This window comes from Camelus bactrianus, chromosome 2 (assembly GCF_048773025.1).
Source record: "Camelus bactrianus isolate YW-2024 breed Bactrian camel chromosome 2, ASM4877302v1, whole genome shotgun sequence".
In the NCBI taxonomy this organism is placed as follows: Eukaryota; Metazoa; Chordata; class Mammalia; order Artiodactyla; family Camelidae; genus Camelus; species Camelus bactrianus.
The window spans coordinates 133,309,017-133,328,540 of NC_133540.1; the positions used below are offsets into that span (position 1 = coordinate 133,309,017).

At 59.1% G+C, this 19,524-nt stretch overlaps 1 protein-coding gene and 1 long non-coding RNA gene across 12 annotated transcripts in view; one reads left to right on the forward strand and one right to left on the reverse strand.

Moving 5' to 3' along the window:
* SORCS2 (sortilin related VPS10 domain containing receptor 2) overlaps nucleotides 1-19,524 on the forward strand; it is a 445,133-nt gene that overhangs the window by 418,873 nt on the left and 6,736 nt on the right. For all 11 annotated transcript variants that reach the window (XR_012501643.1, XM_074350779.1, XM_074350786.1 and 8 more), the window contains 11 exons: nucleotides 2,467-2,587; nucleotides 3,333-3,466; nucleotides 4,265-4,390; nucleotides 6,675-6,846; nucleotides 12,314-12,500; nucleotides 13,258-13,391; nucleotides 14,476-14,599; nucleotides 15,793-15,905; nucleotides 16,861-16,986; nucleotides 18,741-18,840; nucleotides 19,421-19,523. Coding sequence is in view for 10 of the 11 variants with exons in the window: in XM_074350779.1 (XP_074206880.1) it covers nucleotides 2,467-2,587; nucleotides 3,333-3,466; nucleotides 4,265-4,390; nucleotides 6,675-6,846; nucleotides 12,314-12,500; nucleotides 13,258-13,391; nucleotides 14,476-14,599; nucleotides 15,793-15,905; nucleotides 16,861-16,986; nucleotides 18,741-18,840; nucleotides 19,421-19,523 (1,440 nt within the window). In the remaining variant the exon portion in view is untranslated. The remainder of the gene's footprint in view (nucleotides 1-2,466; nucleotides 2,588-3,332; nucleotides 3,467-4,264; nucleotides 4,391-6,674; nucleotides 6,847-12,313; nucleotides 12,501-13,257; nucleotides 13,392-14,475; nucleotides 14,600-15,792; nucleotides 15,906-16,860; nucleotides 16,987-18,740; nucleotides 18,841-19,420; nucleotide 19,524) is intronic.
* Nucleotides 12,400-14,469, reverse strand: LOC141574672 (uncharacterized). Its single transcript, XR_012501650.1, has 3 exons — nucleotides 13,808-14,469; nucleotides 13,278-13,618; nucleotides 12,400-12,537 (listed from the first exon to the last, which is right to left on the reverse strand). It is a non-coding gene; the product is annotated as an uncharacterized LOC141574672 (long non-coding RNA).

A 19,524-nucleotide genomic window follows, 5' to 3' on the forward strand; every position in this document is an offset into this window, starting at 1 on the left:
AGCAACACAGAGACCTCCCCGCAGGGCCTGTGCCCCAGGCAGGGGCTGTGCTCCACGCTGGGGCTGGAGCAAGCTTCCTGGGCAAAGCTTCGCAGCCTCTCAGTAGCCAGCCAGGCGGCCGAAGCTGGCTCCCCCTGGAGGTGGGCCAAGGCAGTGCCATCCCAAGGGGGGTCTCTTGACTCAGTCTTCTCGTCCATAAGATGGGAATAATGACAGTACATTCCTCTCGGGGGCTGGTGAGGAGGGGAGGGGAGGGAGGGTTGAGCACACAGCAATGTGGTTTCTAGACAGCAGGGGATGCGGCTCAGGCTGCTGAGGACCCGGGAGTTGTCCCTTAAAGATGTCCCTTAAGTGAGATGAGACCCTCACCCTCTGTTTAAATACCTAAACCAGCGGGCTTTGCTTGGGAGAAGGGGACGCTGTGGCCAAGACAGTTCCCACATAGTGGCACCTCCAGGAAGAGGGCAGTTGATGGCAGGATGGGAGTCGGACAGATGACAGGAAGGACACCTCTGCAGCCACGGTCACCACCGTCCGGGACTCCCAGGACCCCACGGTGGGAAACAGCACCTGCGGGAACAGGTGCACAAGGCAGAGTAGAAGGGGCGGCCGGGGAGTGTTTGGTCCTCGCCAGGCCACGTCCACCAGCAGCAGGAGAGGCCCCAGGCCGCGCCCTGCGGCTCCACTGACGACTCCGAAGAAGAGCGGCGGGGGCCACGACTCGCACTGCAGGGAGGAGAGAAGGGCAGAGGGGCTGCTGGTGAGAGGCCAGGGCTGGGAGGAGGAGCACAGGGGGCCTCCAGACCCCAGGGCTGCGGAGGAAGGAGGGTGGAGCACGTGCAGAGCCATCGGCCCACTTGCACCCTGTCGGTGTCCAGGACGGGAGGACAGGGAGACTGACCACAGAGGGAGGGCCAGGCCAAGACAGAGGGAGGCCGGGGGGCTGCGAGGACCAGAGGGGGCCCCTGCAGAGGCTGGGGTCTTACCTGCAAAATCAAGATCATAGTGTCTCCTTTGAGAGACTGGGCAGTAGAGGTAACAGGTGTGTGCACAGGAGGATGTGTGAGCGTGTGAGTGTGTGTGTGTAAAAATCTCCTACTAAGTGCCAAGCATCCTACACAAACCATTACTAATCCACCATCGATCCTGAAAGACCAGTGTTACTGTCCTCATTTTAAAGCCAAGGAAACTGAGGTACAGAGAGGAAAGGACCTGCCCAAGGTCACAGTCGTGGTGAAGGCGTATCACCTGAGACCTGTGCGCTCAGAGCTGCCCTATGGAGGCAAAACTTCTCTTCAAGTATCAGCCTCAGACCTTCAGGGCCAGCCATCAGGTCGCCCAGAAAACAGTCCAAGACCTTTCTCAACTATTATTCTAGAATGGAGCTTCCAGCCTTTCAGCCCATAACTGGCCTCCCCCCAGTATCCAGCTCCTGTCAGTGTGCTTGGAAGGGGACCAAGGCCAGAGTGGGTGCATCACCGCCTCCATTCACATGCTCGACATCTAGTAATACGGCCTGAGTGCTGTAGGCTGGACTGGAGAAGGACCAGAGAAGTGCAGGCTGGACCCCTCTTCTGTGGTGGTATGTGGAGTGCAGGTGTGAGGTGGTGGGGGGTCAGGTGGAAATCCCTTAAGCAGCAGCCTTCCCAGAGAACGAGGGAGACTGGGCACATGGCAGGCAGTTCACAAATGGCTGCTGAGGGAGAAGAAATGGCACAAACAAGTTGTGTGACCTTGAGCAAGTTACTCAACCTCCCTAAGCCTCAGTTTTCCTTTCTGTAGAGTGGGCTGTGTATACACGGAGCTCCTGGCACATAGTGGGCGCTCTGTAGACCACCGGCGCCCATGGTGGCCTGTCCCCTGCTTTCTCCACCCACCAGGGCCGGGGGCCACACGGCAGGCACCACACTGAGATCCTTCCCATCCCGCTGCTCTGAGCCTGTGTGATGACTCGTTACTTGCCTTCGGCGTGCCGGCTCTGCTAGGTGTTAAACAGCCTGTGGCCCAGCTCTGCAGGGCTGGGTTTCTGCAGCACAGGTCGGGCTGACAGAGGCTGGGAGAAAAGTAGCACGGGATGCAGACACCTGACCATGAATCATTCTGCAGAACAGAATTCTGCAAGGAGCGGCATGAGGGCTGTGGGAGGGCCCGGGCTCGCGACCCGACTGTACCTGCTTCCTGGTCCATCGGGGGGCCATGTGGGATGACCCACACCAGTGCCACTGACAAGCCACACATAACGTGTGACCGTCGTGGGACTACTTAATGCCAACGCCCAAATGCCTGTGGCCGGCCAGGCCCAGCACAGGGCCGTGAGTCCAGTCCCAGGGCAGCCCAGCGAGGGCGGGCGAGGAGCCGCTGGGCCCGCTGTGTGGGGGGGGCACCGAGGCCAGGAGGGGCAGTGTGGCACCTCAGGGACGGGCCAGACTAAGGTGGGCTCCGCCCTCCCTCCGCTCCCCTCCCCAGCGTCTTCGGCCACATCAGCTTCCGCTCCGACTGGGAGCTGGTCAAGGTGGACTTCCGGCCCTCGTTCTCCAGGCAGTGCGGCGAGGACGACTACGGCTCCTGGGACCTCAGCAACCTGCAGGTGGGCCCAGCCGCAGGCCCCCTCCGCCCGACAGAGCCCCGGCCTGCGAGGTCGCGGGGCCTCCAGCAGATGTCCAGCCCTTCTGCGGGATTTCCTGCCTGGCCAGGGTCTGCAGGCACTCTCGGGTGCAGGCACACAGGCCCTGAGCCAGCCTGGTGTCAGCTCTGCTCGGGGTCACGGGGCTTATGTATCATATAGTAGGTGACACCCCAGTGGGTCTGGGGCAGCCCTCTCCCCATAATCTCAGGCACAAATGTTTCTACAGCAAAATGTGTAACATCCACGCTCAGGAATAAATCAGGACCAGGATGGCCTCCCGGGGCGGTTCAGAGCAGGTTGTGCTGCCCAAGGTCAGGATTCAGAGTGTGGGGGCTCTGGCAGTGCTGGGAGGACCCCGCTCCATCACTGCCTCAGCGCCTGTTCACATGGGTGTGGCCTCTTCTGGTCGTCTGAGGGCCTGCCGTGTGTCCTGTGAGGCCCGGGGGCCATGGCTCGTCCCAGCTCCTGCTCGGGGCTCTGGCACCCTCGGGCCTCTTTTCCAGCCACCTTGAGACCCCTCGGGGCCCAGACGGAGCCTGTACCCAGCGGGGGCTCCGTGAACGCACGCGCCCCCCACCCCCACCCCAGGGCCGCGGTTTCCCTGCCCGACGGCTGCCTGGGGCTTGCAGAACCCGCCAGGTGGGCAGCACAAGCCGGCGCAGGGCGGACCCTCCAGGCGGCCGGTGACCAGGATGTTCCCGCGCAGGGCGACCGCTGCATCATGGGCCAGCAGAGGAGCTTCCGGAGGAGAAAGCCCGCGTCCTGGTGCATCAAGGGGCGGAGCTTCACGGCGGCGCTCACGGCCCGCGTGTGTCCGTGCCGGGCCTCCGACTTCCTCTGGTGAGGGTCCCGCTCCAGCACGGCCCCTCGGACTGCTGGCCTGGGCGTCCGGCTGCCCCGCGGTGAAGCGGGCAGCGGGAGGGTGTCCATTACCCCCCCTTATTCTGTGCGTTAGAACTGAGACGCTGGGTCCAGCCCACATTAAAGAACTCCTGGACGTAGTTTTAAAACCAGCACAGGTGGTCTGCTCACAGGTAGGAGAGGGACCTGAGGACAAGAGAGGGCATCTCGGTGGCCAGCTGTGCCACCAAGCTCCTTCTCCTCCATCCAGGGACTCTGCAGAAAACCCCCCGACAGCTCCCTTGCCCCAGTCAAAAACTCTGCTGCCCACTGGAGAATGTCCGGGTCTGGAACCTGGCTCCTGGGGTCTCTGGTCCACCCATCTGCCTCTCCAGCTGTCCTTACCCCTCACCTTCCTGCCACCTCTGCCTGTGTCTCCCTGCACTAGCACTGAAGGGACCAGTCCCCGCCTGCAGTGCCCTTCCCCCTCTTCCCCTCACTGTCTCTTGATATTCCTTTGAGATTAAGCCCACCTCCTCCAGGCAGCCTTCCAGGGCACCCAGGCTGGGCTCAGTGCTCTCCTGTGATTTCCCAGAATGCTCTTTGCATCCCTTCTCACCTGGAACATAACTGTCAGCTTTCAGGCCTGTCTCCCCCCTGGGATGGGGCCCTGTGGGTCTGCCTCTGTGTCCTCACAGTCGGGTGCATAGTGGGCCCTCAGTGTGAGGCCCCTGCCCCAGGCTGGCTCCCATCCCCGCCAGCAGCTGTCTCCTGACCACTGTTTTTCCCTCCTCCCAGTGACTATGGATTTGAGCGCTCCTCCTTCGAGTCCGACGCCAACAAGTGCTTTGCCAACTTCTGGTTTAACCCCGTGTCCCCGCCTGATGACTGTGTCCTGGGCCAGACCTACACGAGCAGCCTCGGGTGAGTGCAGCACGGGGCAGAACCACGGTGCCCCCTACCCATTGCTGCCTGGTGCCTGCAGCTCCCTGCGTAGAGACCAGGAAAGAGAAGTCAGTGAGTCGCCCCAGGCGCTGACCGGGGGGGTTCTCGAGTCGGAGCCCATGAGAGTCAGCATCAAGGAGAAGAGGAGTCTTGAACTGGCTCCGGACAGAGAACAACGGGCAGAGAAGGTCCAGGGGTAGCTCACACCTGCTGCAGGGACTGAGCCCTCCCAGAGCATTGACACCCCTCCCCCAGTCCTTCAGAGCCCCTGTGGCGCCAGGACCCTTCCCCATTGACCAACACCGAGTGGCCAGGCCTGAGCTGGGCCAGAGATGCTCACAATCCCTTTAGGCCTCAGCTCGAATGGCGCTTCCTCCCGGAAGCCTTCCTTGACCCACCCTGGACCCCGAGCTTACTCTATAGGAATCCACATCCCAGTTATTGTCACACTTGCCAGGACTGTAAGCTGGACTGTAAGCTCCATGACACACAGTATGTGGTGTGACGAACACATGCCGTGCATAATGGTAGATCCTTCCGCAAGTGTGAGCACGTAGGATGCTTTTCCTCCACCAGAGGCTGAGCACATTGTGTATAAAGGATTAATGTTCTATAAAAATGTTAGGTACGTACAGCTGTGAACCTGCAGCTCCAGGAGGCCCCAAGGATGCTCTCCAAAGGACCCTGCTTCCCTCTGAGGAAGACATAAGGAGTGAAATGCCTGTGGGATCATTAGAAAATCCCCATGACTGCCCCTGGGGTGGGGCGGGGCCAAGCCCACGGCACCAAGAAGCAGGACGAGAATTTGCAGGCTTGGACCACAGTGTCATAAATTCCGTCATCCATCCATCCATCCATCCATCGAATCATTTATCCATTTACTCCCCCATCCATCCGTCATCCATTCATCCATCCACCCGTCATCCATTCATCCATCCACCCATCCATCCATCATCCATCAATTTATTCTTTCACTGACTCATCCATTCATCCATCATCCACCCATCCTTCTGTCCTCCAACCACTCATCCGTCATCCATCTGTCACTCATCCAGCCCTCCTCCGTCAGGGAGACACAGCGGCTGCCCCAGCGCACCTGCCAGGGCTTGGCCAGCAGGGACTCGTCTGCAGGGTCAGAGCCAGGCCCCATGTCGAGGGCAAGTGAATCTGCTTCATGCCACCTGCAGACTCTGGCACCAAGGGGCTGTGAGCGGGTAGCTCTTAGGGAGCATATTTTCTTCCAAAATAATCAAATGTGGTTTTGCCTGATAAACTTCTGAAGTTCAGGCACAGGGAGGTGGGCAGATGGAGGCCCTTTGGCAGTGATGTTAGGTTTACAGCCCCAGAATCCCGGTGTAGCCGGAGGGAGCATCACAAATGGCAGGTCAGATGATGAACCCCCCAGCAGTGATTTTCCCGTTGTCTCCTAAAAGTTTACTAGACCCCAGCGAACTGTGCCCACCAACCCCTCCCCACCCTCAGCCTACACCTGTCCCCACTCTGGATTTCGGCCACCCACCACAGGGCCTTTTCACACACTGGTTCCGCTGCCCAGGACACTCTCCCCTCTCCTGCACACCCTTCTGATCTCAGCTGAAAGCCCCTTTCTCCGGGCCCAGGTTCCCAGGTGCTGCTCCTTCCCGGCACTTGATAGGGGAGATGGTTTGGTGAGGTCTGCCTCCCCTACTAGGCAGTCTGCTCTGCAAGGGGAGGGGCTGTGAGCGATCACCCCGGACCCCAGCACCCAGCACAGAGTAGGCACTCAGTAAACTTGCTGCATGAGTGAGTTGGTGACTCAGCATCATCTGGCCCCACTCCCTCCATGTAACAGGGAGAGGAGCCTGAAGGGGGTCGTGTGGCCCACAGCCACTTAGCGCATCAGCTGTGGGGCCCAGGTTGAGCCCCGCCCACCCGCCTCAGGTGCTCTGTCCTCCCCGGACCACAGTCCCCAGCAAGGCCATGGAACTCAGAGCGGCTCCCCAGCCCTCCCCTCAGCAGCAACAGCTGTTGTCATTGGTAGTAACACGATCAGACCAAAGAAACGTCCTCCATTCACTGTCATTGCCTCCGCTGAGCCTCCGTTTTCTCATCTCTGAAATGGGGCCGAAAGAACAATCAGGTGGAGGTGGGAGGAGGGCGGGAGTTGGCAGAGGGAGGTCACAAGCCCGGAGCCACCGCACGTATGCACGGTGACAAGCAGGTCCGGCCGGGCCAGCCCACCCCCCTCCTGTGCGTGCGACCCTGACCCGCTGTCTGACCGCAGGTACCGGAAGGTGGTGTCCAACGTGTGCGAGGGCGGCGTGGACCCACGCCAGAGCCCGGCGCAGCTGCAGTGCCCGCTTCTGCCGCCCCGGGGCCTGCAGGTCAGCATCCGTGGAGAGGCGGTGGCCGTGCGACCGGGAGAGGACGTCCTATTCGTGGTGCGGCAGGAGCAGGTGAGGGGTCCCTCCGGGCGGCTGGTGCCCTGGTGCCGTCCCTGCGAGGCCACTTCGTCTGGGCGAACAGGACTGTGCAGTGTTCTCACCGCCCCCGCGCCGTTCGTGCCGCGCAGCGTGGACCTGGGTTTGCAAACTGCGGGATGGGCCAGCGGGCCGGAAATCCCTTCCTGGGACCAGACCAGCACTGAAACAATGACACAGGAACACAGGAGCCTAACAGCGGGCAGCCAGCTCAGGCCGAGGGACCCGGCTTCACACGTCTCTGTGTGGGGGGTGGTGTGTTAGCTGGACGGTGATGTCAGATGTATCCATTCCTGTGGGCGGCAATACAGTGTTTTAAACCTCTACTTATGCTGGTTTAGTTAATTGACAGTCTTAAGAAAAGCAAGAAATGAAAAAAAACTATTCCTTGTCATCCCACAGCCAAAGGTAAATTCTGATGATAAATAAACAGATGATTGACTGATAGGCAGATACACTGTGGACATAGATCTAAATATATCTGTCTATAAATATATGTCTATGAATATAAATGGATGATGTAGAGATACACTGCATGTAGTACACACACACGCACGCACGTGAATTTTCTCCCAGTCTCTTAGTCTTTTTTTCCTTTAGTACAGGTGCTACATTTTCTTCCAATTTTAAGAACGGTATATACTCATTGGAAAGACACATTAAAAACATGAGAATATAAATATCACCAAAAATCCTGTGCTCCCAAATTAACGATGGTTATTTTCTAAATTTCCTCTCAGTTTACTTAAATTGATATGCAGCGTGCTTGTTTTTCTGATTATGGAGGTGACAAATGCTTACAGCAGAACATTCAAAAACAAATTAGAAAAGCTTACAAACACGCAGGAACTTCAGAGCTACAGAAGAGCACAAGGGAGAAGTCAGAGCCCCCGGCTTCCCCCAGGACCCCAGCTCCTCCGGGGCGCGCGGCTCGATTGGACATTCGGGTCTTTGGTTAACGAATATGCCGGGTGAGGTGCGCGGGGCTTTATCACCGCGTGTGCTCACTAGGTGCCCTTCAAAGTGTGCGCAGGTGGGGCAGGGTGATGCCGACCCAGGTCTTCGGCGTTGGAAGACGGAGACCCTGGCTGTGTGCGAGCCCAGAGCTGTACGCGTGGGCGCCCACGGGTCCGAGCTCCCTTCCCTCCCCCTCAGAGTCAACCGGCTTCGTTCGTAGCTGGGGACACCGAGGCTCAGACAGGTGCAGCCGCTCACCTGAGGCCGCACGGTAACCAGTGATGGAGCTGGTGTAGGGTCGCGGCCTGGGGACCCCGTGGGGACAGCGCCCGGCCCACGGCCCCCAGACCTGAGCCGGTCCTGGGGCAGCTCGCAGTCCCTCCTGTCCCCATCCACGTGTTGATGGGGCCTGGCCCTGAGTCATGCTTCGTGCCTCAGGCAGCCCTGGGGTGCTGGAGGTGGGGCTCCATTCGCAGCAGAGGAGTACGAAGCCTCCTGCCCGGCCTGGGACTACACGCAGCCTCCGAGTGGACCCATCTGCCGCCTGGAGCCCCGGGACAGACGTGCAGGGAAAGCAGCCGCATGCTGCCCCCTAGAGGCTGGAATCCCGGCCGCACAGTCACACCCGCGGTTCTTGACTCTTCCAACCGGAGCCAAGTCTGGATTTGCCTGTCAGCCTCCCTCCCTCCCCAGTGGGCTGGGACCCTCGCCCGCAGCATCACAGAGAGATGTGACAGAAAGATGTTCTTGGAAGAAAGAGGCCTCCCACGCACACCACAGTCCAAAAAAGACCACTGGCTCGCTCGTTGGAGCCGTGGGGAAGGAGTGTGTGTGTGGGGTCGGGGTGGGTACACACACACACACACACACACACACACTGTGCACACGCATGTTCTCACACACACGGCACTTACACACACGTGTTCACACACACAACCACAGACATGTCCACATACCAGCACACGCGTGCACACACACACTGTGCACACGCATGTTCTCACACACACGGCACTTACACACATGTGTTCACACACACAACCACAGACATGTCCACATACCAGCACACGCGTGCACACACACACACACACTGTGCACACGCATGTTCTCACACACACGGCACTTACACACGTGTTCACACACACAACCACAGACATGTCCACATACCAGCACACGCGTGCACACACACACACACACTGTGCACACGCATGTTCTCACACACACGGCACTTACACACACGTGTTCACACACACAACCACAGACATGTCCACATACCAGCACACGCGTGCACACACACACACACATATACACACACACAGAGGCCAACCCAGGTATGGAAACAGTATGGGATATAGGGGGGCCCAAGGTCTGTAAATATCTAAGAACTGAAACTAAGACAGGATAGGGAAGGCAGAAACACCCGCACAAGCGCGCCCAGCTGACTTTGGCACGGGAGCAACAGCATCTCCGCAGAGGGAGGCTGGGCGTCAGCAGACGAGCATCCAGTGAAAAGGAACCTCGGCCGGAACCTCACACCTGATACAGAAGCAGCTCAAAGTGACCACAGACTTAAACGGAAAACTAGAAACCTTCTAGAATAAAAGATCGGAGAAGGTATCTGGGCTCTAGGACTCCAGGCAGAGCGTTCTTAGACTTGACACCCAAAGCATCATCCAGGAAGGAAATTTGATAAATTGGACTTTGTCAAAATGTGACACTTCTGCTCTGTGATAGAGCCTGTTAAGATGAAAAGACAGCAACAGAGAAAATATTTACAAACTGCACATCCAACAAGGACTAGTACCCGGAATGTATAAAGAACTCTTGGAACTCAACAGCAAGAAGGCAAGTAATCCAACTAGGAAATGGGCAAGAGACGCGGAGAGATGGTTCACGGAAGAGGAGGTACAGGTGGCGTGTGGACACGTGAGGCCGTGTCCAGCATCACTGGCCACCAGGGAGATGCAGATCAGACCCTCAAGGAGGCATCACTACACACCTGCAGGAGTGGCTGAAGTAAAAAAGTGACACCACCACATGCTGGTGAGGATGCAGAGAAACTGCCTCCCTCGAACGTCGCTGATGAGAATGTAAATCGGTACAGCCACTCTGGAGAGCCGGTGGTTCCCTTAAAGACTAAACATGCGACTTCCATAGGATTCAGCAGTTACACACCCGGGCATCTATCCCAGAGAAGCAAAGACTTTGGTTCACAGCAGCTTCATGTGTAATAGCCCCAAACCGGGGACAACCCAGCTGTGCCCGGTGGGCAAGTGGGTGAGCACGCGATGGTACGTCTATCCCACAGGTGCTGCCCGGAAATGAAAAGGAACAGACTATTGACACACCCGCAGCCAGCCTGGGTGAGTCCGGAGAGCTGTACTGCGTGGAGAAGCTCCCCCCAGCGATTCCATACGGTCCGATTCCACTTATACAACATTCTGGAAATGACAAAATGACAGAAATGGAAAACAGTTTAGTGGCTGCCATGGAGTTGGGATGCGAAGCGGGGACCCCATCGATGACTCAGCCGTTCCTTATCTCAAGTGTAACTGTGTGGGTTCCAAGTTGTGATACTGAAGCTGACGAGATGTTAGCACGGGCAAGTGGGTCCCGGGGACATGGTCTCTCGGTGTTATCCCCTACACCTACGTGTGAACTGGCGTTTGGCTGCGTGCGGGACATTTGCGTGTTTCTGAAGTGCTTGGTGGTAAATACACACACACACGCCCTGCATGGAGGCCCCGCGTGAGGGTGGCGGGTGCTAGGTGACTTTGCAGTGTCTCTGTTCTGGCTCCTTCTGTTTGCCATCTGTGTTTTCTCCTTTCCCTGCGTTGACACTGCTACTTTCCTGGTTATGGTGAGGTGCCTTAACCAAGGAAGTGTCTCGACAGGTAAAAGTGCGCCGACCTTAGCCACTCTCAGGCAGGAAGCAGGGACCCCAGGTGGGTGTGGCACCTGCCCGTCCAAGCTGCAGGTCCCACTCAGGCTCCCAGGATGCAGCACAGAAAACCCCTCCCTCCCAGAGCAAGTGGGACTTGAGACCCCTCACTGCCACCCATGAGGCTGCCTTAAATGGAGACAGCACCAGAGCGTGGGCCAGCCTGTGGGTTCTGGACTCGGAGCCTCAGTCTTCCAACCTATAGAATGGGGATAATAGAATTTATACGTGTAAGTGGCTGTTACAATGGTGGCACAAAACTGGGTGGCTTGAAACAACACACATTTCTTCTCTCAGAGTTCTGGAAGCTAGAAATCCAAAATCAAATTGTCGGCAGGGCCAGGGTCCCTCCGGAGGCTCCAAGGGAGGACCCTTTCTGTCTCTGCAGCTTCTGGGGGCCCTGGGGTACCTCCAGTCTCTGCCTCCATTTCACGTGGCTTCTCCTCAGTGCCTCAAATCCCCTCCTTTATCTTATAAAGACCCTAATCATTGGATTTGGGTCCTGTCCAATCTGGTATGACCTCATCTTAATGCATTACATCTGCAAAGACCTGTTTCCAAGTAAGGTGCATTCTGAGGCTTCAAGTGGACATGAGTTGTGGGAGGGGATGGACACTATTCAACCTATGACCCCATATTTGTAAAGAACGTCAAATGAACATAATTTATATAAAAGTATTCTTTTATATCAAGTTGTAAGTTTTGGCAGGTGTCAAATATGAGGGTTGCTAAACAGTAGTGAAGCTGTTTTTCGTTCTTGATCACTAGGAAATGGTTTTCAGGGTGTCCCCGTCGGGTTGGGGTGTCAGGGAGGGGTGATGGGGCAGAGATGAGACTGAATATGAGAACTTCTTGCCACGAAGCTGAAAAAGTTATTGTTTCCCTCACTCAGTTTCCTTTCCCCAACTCTGTGAGGAGAACACGGTTACTGGGAGGAGGATGCTGGTGGCGGGGAGGTGTACAGGGTGATTAGATGGCTTGTGTGGACGGTGAAACACAGGGAAGAGGCAGCGGTCAGGGGGAGCCCCTCCCTGCACAGACCCCCTACATCCGAGCATCACTCTGGTACCGCAGAGAGTGAGATAAAATTAAAACGCAGAAACCACAGCATCAGAGAGGGAAAAACAATGTTTCCTTAATTTCCTGGGAGACTGGAAGTCTTCAGACATGCAGATCTTTCTAGTCATGATCCTGACACCGTCCGGCAAGTGCGAGGTCCCTCCTCACCCTCCTGGCTCCCGGCTCAGGCCCCAGTGGGCCTCCCTGGGCCCCTGGGCCCACCTCTGCAGTGCCTCCCTGACCCTCTCCCTCGCCCAGCTGGGTCAGCTTTCTGAAATGCAAACCTGGCCCCGGCCCCACCTTAGCCTTCCTTCAGCTTTCACCCCACACCCCAGCTGGGAGCCCCCTGGGCAGAACAGACCCGGTTCTCTGGGGGTCCCAGGCCCACTCGTTCTGAGGAGAGGAGTGAGGGAGTGAACGAGTGAACGAGACCACTGGCCCCTCAGCTTTGCGACCCACTCCTCAGTGGCCCCACGGTGTTTCCTGCAGGGCGATGTCCTGACCACCAAGTACCAGGTGGACCTCGGGGACGGCTTCAAGGCCATGTACGTGAACCTCACATTGACTGGGGAGCCCATCCGGCACCGCTACGAGAGTCCTGGCGTCTACCGCGTCTCTGTCAGGGCCGAGAACATGGCAGGCCGCGACGAGGCGGTGCTCTTTGTACAGGTCAACCGTAAGTCCATCGCCCCTTTGAGGCCAAGCGTCACACCCTGTGAAAGAGAGACCGGGTCCTTGGGGAAGCACAGGGAGCCCGGGGCAGGGAGACAGGCAGGCTGGGCTCGAGTCCACACCCCCAGTGGTCTGCGCAGCAGTAAGGGGGGGGGTGGTGGTGGTCATGGTTGTAGTGATAGTGATGGTGGTGCTGCTTACTGTCCCCACTGATGATGGTGGTGGTGGTGGTGGTGGTCATGGTGATTATAATGGTGATGGTGGTGGTGATGGTGATTATAATGGTGATGGTGGTGGTGATGGTGATGGTGATGGTGATTATAATGGTGATGGTGGTTATGATGATGGTGATGGTGATTATAATGGTGATGGTGGTTACGATGGTGGTGATGGCGATTATAATGGTGATGGTGGTGGTGATGGTGATTATAATGGTGATGGTGGTGGTGGTGGTGATGGTGATGGTGATTATAATGGTGATGGTGGTTATGATGATGGTGATGGTGATTATAATGGTGATGGTGGTTACGATGGTGGTGATGGTGATTATAATGGTGATGGTGGTGGTGATGGTGGTAATGGTGATGGTGGTGGTGATGGTGGTGATGATGGTGGTGATGGAGATGATGGTGGTGGTGGTGATGGTGGTCGTGATGACGGTGATGAACATAGTGAGGTTGGTGGTGACAGTGACAATAAGCAGCCTGTGATGGCCAGTGCCCCGATCCCCCCTACCCCTAACCTTTTCCTGGCCCCTGCAGCCCCCCTGCAGGCCCTCTACCTTGAAGTGGTTCCTGTCATTGGCGTGAACCAGGAGGTGAACCTCACAGCTGTGCTGCTGCCCCTGAACCCCAACCTCACCGTCTTCTACTGGTGGATCGGTCACAGCCTGCAGGTATGCTGGCCCCGGGCCCCTGGCCGTCCCTCCTTCCTGCAGGCTCCCACTTGGGGCAGATAGTGGGACAGGCACTGCCCTCCATGTTGGGCAGGACACAGTGGGTGACATCGTGGAGCTGAGGCAGGCGCACCCTAACCCTTCCTCCCCCTTGAGCAGCTGTGTGGGGTCCGGCTGTGTCCGAGTGTGGTGGACGCAGGAGGTATAGGATCAGACTCTGCCTTTTCCTGGGAAAGACATGTGAACAGAGTAGGTGACCGAATTAGGGTGTGGCAAGGGTCACAGGAAGGGGGCAGGTGACCCATCTGAGAGCTCCAGGGGAGACAGGCCATTTCAGGTTTGAGCGTGGGGGTGGTCAGGGAAGGCGTCATGGAGGAGGGGGTCACTAGGGCTGGGCCCAACTTCAGAAGCCTCACCCAGGGCTGTGGGTTGTGTCCTGTAAGCAGTGGGGAGCTGAGGACAGAAGCCTGGTGGGAGGGGCCTTGAGACCCCAAGGGGGCATCCTTCCTTCATTCTGCACTGCTGCTCTGCACCTCCAGTCAGAAAGTCCCCAAACAGCGGCAGAGAGCCCAGACGGGAGGGGCTGTGTTTCCCTAGAAAGAGGAGGGCTGAGGGAGGGGCTCCGGCCCTGGTTCCAGTCGCAGCTGGGCCACTTCCAGCTGAGCTCCTGGGGCCGGTCACCGCATCTCCCAGAGCCTCAGTCTCCCGTCTGCAAGGTCTGAGCTGGTATTGACACCCAGTCCTGATGTGTGTGCCCCCTGGCTCTGGGGTCCGAGGAAGAAGGGGCCACGCCCAGCTGAGTGAGGGGGCGGGACGATGAAAGGGATGGGGAGGGCGCCCAGCCCGCAGCCACATGGGCCCCCGACACTGGCTATAGGGAGGGTCTTGGGGCCTCTGGAGGGGAGGGGCGACTGGGAGACTCCTGTTCGTGCTGGGAGCCTAGAACCAGGCCCTCCCCATGCCCCCAGGTGCCCACGTCCTGATGAGAGTCGGGGGAGTGCGTGTCCTCAGTGCGGCCCTGGGCAGCAGACTGACTGCGGGGCCCACTGTTCAGCCTGGCCCTGATCCCTGCTTGTGCCCGCAGCCCTTGCTTTCCCTGGAGAACTCTGTGACGACACGGTTTGGGGACACAGGGGACGTGCGTGTGACGGTGCAGGCCGCCTGCGGGACCTCGGTGCTGCAGGACTCCAAGGTGGTCCGCGTGCTGGGTGAGTCCCCCCACCCGCCCTGGGACGGGCAGCGTATCCCCTCCTTCTCAGGCGCCTCAGCGTGGGGGCGGGCCGGGCAGAGGGGCTGGCGTGTGCAGCTCTGCCGCCCCTGGCCTCCCTCGGCACTCACGCGGCTGAGGGACGTCAGAAGGTCCCCCCGCAACAACAGGGCCGGGACTGGCACCGGACCGCCTGCCTCCCAGGAGCCAGGCCCGAGGACTGTCACGTGACTGTCTGACCTTAGGAGGACTCATGATGCCGACGTGGTCGAGCGTCCTGTTGAGCCTGGGTCCCCTTGCTCTGTGCTCACGGGGGCTCCACGCCCCTCCTGGGGGGAGACATTCACAATGAATGGACAAGACCCTCCCCGCCCAGTGTCATGTTGCTGTTGTCACACCCGTAAAACCTCATTTCACGTTAAAAACAGCCTCTCCTGTGGACAGCAGACATCAGTTAAATATTTGCCCCCACCCGTTCCTTCATTCACAAACACGTGCACCCCTGGCCCTGAGCCCTGAAGCAATCATCTCCACCGCACGGCAAGATGCTGAGTTCATAGTTCACAGCACACTTGTGCCTTGCGCTGCTCATCCCCGCAAAGCCTCCGTCTTCACAAAGGAGGACACAGAGGCTCAGGAGCTAAATGGAGAGATTACAGTGAGCTCTGAGGCTCCTGGTGCAGGGGTCGCTTCACCACCCGCTGCTGGTGGTCCTAGAATAGGTGTCTGAGTTGGGGACCCTGGGAAATGAGAGAGAAAGAGAAGGTGGGGCCTCTGCTCTCAGGGGACTCTTATTCCATTGGGGGGACCAGCCCAAAGTCCGTGGACCCCTGAGGGACGGGAGGCCAACCTCGTAGGGTGTGTCTGCCCTTGCGAGTTGATGGGGCAGGTTTCATGGGGCAGGTCTCACAGGCTGGCGCGTGCCGGGCGCCCTCCCAGGTCAGTGCCGTGCCCTCACCACCCCATCTCTGTGCCCTTGTCGTTGTATTATTACTAAACGGCAGCCAGTGACATGGGTCTGCCTGGGACAGCTGCTGGTGCACAGACAGGGAGGAATCTTGTTTTCCAAAAGTGGGCCACAGGGTCCAAACCCAGGACCAGTCCCAGGCCGTCCAGGGGTGTGGCCACCCTCCACGGAGGAAGCAGAGCCGGGTGCCCGGAACTGACCAGATCCCCGTCTCTGCTTCTTCCCAGATCAATTTCAGGTGGTGCCTCTGCAGTTTTCCAAGGACCTGGACGCCCACAATCCCAACACCCCTGAGTGGAGAGAGGACGTTGGCCTGGTGGTGTCCCGACTCCTCTCCAAGGTGCCCCCCGCCCACCAGCGGCAGAGCCACTTCAGCACCTACGGGCTGTGGGTGCCTCAGAGAAGCTGGGGTGGGGCCGGAGCCCCCAGGGCAGGGCAGGGGAGGACAGGTGGGCTGCCCTGCAGTTCCAGTGATCTGGCCTTCAGGGCGGCTGACGACAGTGCTTGGAAGCCATTTAGGGCCGCTTACCTGGCCCTGGGGGACACATAGCTGGACTGTCACTTTGCAGGGTAGGGACATGACTGCTCCCTCCATGCACATCTAGTGAGCACCAGCTGCTTGCCCAAGACACAGCTGCTGTCCCTCAACGGTCCAGAATCTCTTTAAAGTGATTTTCATTGATTCACTGGGTTTCTCTCCTGGGCTGCATACTCGCTATGGAGCGAGGACTCAGGGTGATTGGTATCTTCCGGGAGCTCACAGAAAGCAAAGGCCGTGCGTCAGGCCCTCGAAGCCCTTGGCCCTCAAGCCCCCTAGAGTCATCTAAGGCTGTCGCAGGCTGAGGCCCACCCCGACCATGCCGCCCTTTGGCCCATTAATAATGCTGGTAACATTGTCCTGGGCATTGAAGGATGAACAGGAGTTTGCCAGATGAATGTGCATGGAGTGGGACTTCCAGGAGGCAGAGGGACCTGCATAAGCTTTGTGGGTTGAGAGAATTATATGCTCAGGAGTCCTGACCCCTAGGAAGATGTCGCCAGGGAGGGGCCTGCTCACCTTGGCCACCGTGTGAGGAATGAACTGCAGGGGTGGGCCTGGCCGAGCAGAGGCTGATGTGGAGGCAAAAGGCTGAGGGACACCTCAGGATGCTGGGACCATCCCCATGGTGTGCAAGGGTCAGGCATGGCTGGGACTTAATAGGCCAAGTAGGGAGAGAGGGTGTTCCTGGGGGCCCTGGAGTGTGGCAGGGGACAGAGAAGGCAGGCGATCAGAGTGGCTCTCTGTGTCCCCGCAGGAGACCAGCATCCCTGAAGAGCTGCTGGTGACCGTTGTAAAGCCGGGGCTGCCCACCTCGGCCGACCTGCATGTGCTCCTGCCCCCTCCCAGGCCCACGAGGAAGAGGAGCCCCACAGGCGACAAGGTACCTGTGGCCACCGGACTGCGGTCCTCCCTCCGCCCGACGCTGAGGGTCTGGTGGTCATCCCCACAAGCAGGGGGACCTCAGAGGCTCACCGTCACGTAAAAGCTTACCTCTGGCCCATCACTGTCGGATGCAGGCAGCCCGCCCTCCACCCCCTTGTGGCTACAGCCTCTGGCCTCCAAGGTCACAGTGATGTGGAAATAGGGGGGGACCAGGGAACCAGGCTCGATGAATTCCCAGGGGGCGTGCCAGCTCAGCTGGCCGCACCACCCCCACCTCACAGCAAGGGCCACTGGAAAGTGGGCAGACACCGTCCAGGAGACCCCCCGGGCATGGATTCCAGGACAGAGCAGAAACCAGCCCCCATCCAGCTGAGCTGGAGACTCGACCATGAATCAGAAGCACTGCACGCCTTCTAGGGAGGCTGTACTTCCTTAACAAGCAGACAGTAACTAGCGCAGGCGAGCGCGTGGAGGAGCCGTCCCCTTGTTCACTGCTGGGGAGGGGCATGTAAAAGGTGCGGCCACCATGGAAACGGTCTGGCGGGTCTCCAAACCGTTCAGCACAGAGTTACCGTGTGACACGCAGCCCCAGCCCCGGGTGTACCCGAGAAAGCTGGAAATGTGTGTCCACACGCACGCGTGCGCGCCGAGGTTCATGGCGACGTCAGTCATAACATCCCCGAGGTGGAAACAACCCAAATGCCCCCCCGCAGATAAGAGGATAAGCAGAAGGTGACCACACCGCGGACGATTATTCAGCCGCAGAAGGGGTGAAGTTCTACTACCTGCTGCAACTCGGATGAGCCTCGGACACACGACGCTCAGGGAAAGAACGCCGGGACAGAAAGCCATAGATCGTGTGGTTCCATCTGTATGAAATGTGCAGCCCGGCAAACCCACAGGGACAGCGGGACAACAGGAAGCTAGGGGACCCCTCCGGGCCACGAGGGCAAGGGCAGAACCAGGGGTCTTCCAGATCCTTCAAGTCTGGGGCTGGTGGCTTCTTGTTTACACGGTCCCTGACTCAGGACCATCGGTCCCGTGAGCGGGGAACAGTCCTCGTGGAATGGCAGGTGCTACCATGCTGCTCAGGGAGGCGGTAAGCAGAGGCCCCCCCAGGCATGTCCTCCCGAGGCCCTGGACCGGCAGCCGCGGGGACCGCCATCCCTCGGAGGGCCTCCTTCCCCAGCACCTCTGCACCCACCCGTGCAGAAGGGTGACACCTGACACCCACCTGGGCTGATAGGTTCCCTTCTGAACACCCCTTGTGAGTTGCCAACCAGCTGGGCGCCCCAGAGGCCAGCTGCTCCCCCGCACATGATCCAGCAACGGCACCTCCCGGGGCTTCTCCGCCTCGGGTGTGGGGTCACTCGCCTGCCTGGGTCACCTGTCCTGTCCCCATCTTGTCCTCTTCTTGGTCTTCTACCTCCAAGAAGCCTTTTCTGATGACGTCCGGGCTTGGGGGCCTCCTGGAACATCCCTGGGTTTCCCCAACTCCATGGTCCGGACTGAACTGAACCTCTCTGAGGGCAGGGCCCCGTCTGGGTCACCTCGCGTCCCATTGTAGGTTCTTGGTGAGAGCTGGCTGGTGGCCAGCATTCCCATTTTATGGCTGAGGCGACTGAGGCCAAGCAAGGCTGAGTGGCCCTCCCAGGCCCACGGCGCAAGAGAGTTGGGGTGGACGTCTGTCCGGCTGTCCTGCTCCCCCGGATGGGTCTCTGAGGCCCCCACACCCCCTCTCTGTGCTTTCAGAGGCTCACGGCCATCCAGCAGGCGCTGAACGCACAGAAGATCAGCTTCCTTCTGCGAGGTGGGGTCCGGGTCCTGGTGGCCATGAGGGACGTGGACACAGGTGAGAGGCCTGGCCTGGGCTCGCCCTGCAGGGTGGGTGCGCGTGCGTCCCGGCCCCTCGGACAATGCCCGTCACTGTGGGGGGGAGCAGAGGGCCCCCTCCGCAGCCCACATGCTCCTCCTGGCTGGGTGGTCGCCCCGGTTGAAACCCGGCCAGACTGAAGGGCCCCACTGTCCCTCCTGGCAGAGGCAACACGGAGCTTTTGTTTTCGTTTGTCTCTGCCCCCGCCCCCATGGACTGTCCTCCCCTCTGCGGGGCAAGGAGCTTCGCAGAAGCTGCAGGGCTGCCTTCTGCTCCTGTGAAGAGCCCTGCCCGCACAGTGCAGGTCTGGGCGGAGGAGTTCCGGCCGTCGCAGGCGTGTGGCCAGGGCTGGGGTTTACACAGCGGGAGACCTGGGGGCCAGGGCGGGGTTTCCTCCAAGGCCGCAGCTGCAGAGCGTGACCCCTCATCCTGTAAAATCTGCCCACACTTCCCAGCCACACCCAGGCCTGAAGAACCTGCCAGATCAGGGGAGCCGTCCTCCCAGCTAGGGAGGCCGCGGGGTGCCACGGTGACCGCTAACGGCCTGCTTTGTTCTCAGATTCTCCGAGGCTGGGAGGAGGTGGCGGCTACTGGGCGGTGGCAGTCCTCTTCGTCATCGGGCTCTTCGCGGTGGGGGCCTTCATCCTCTACAAGTTCAAAAGG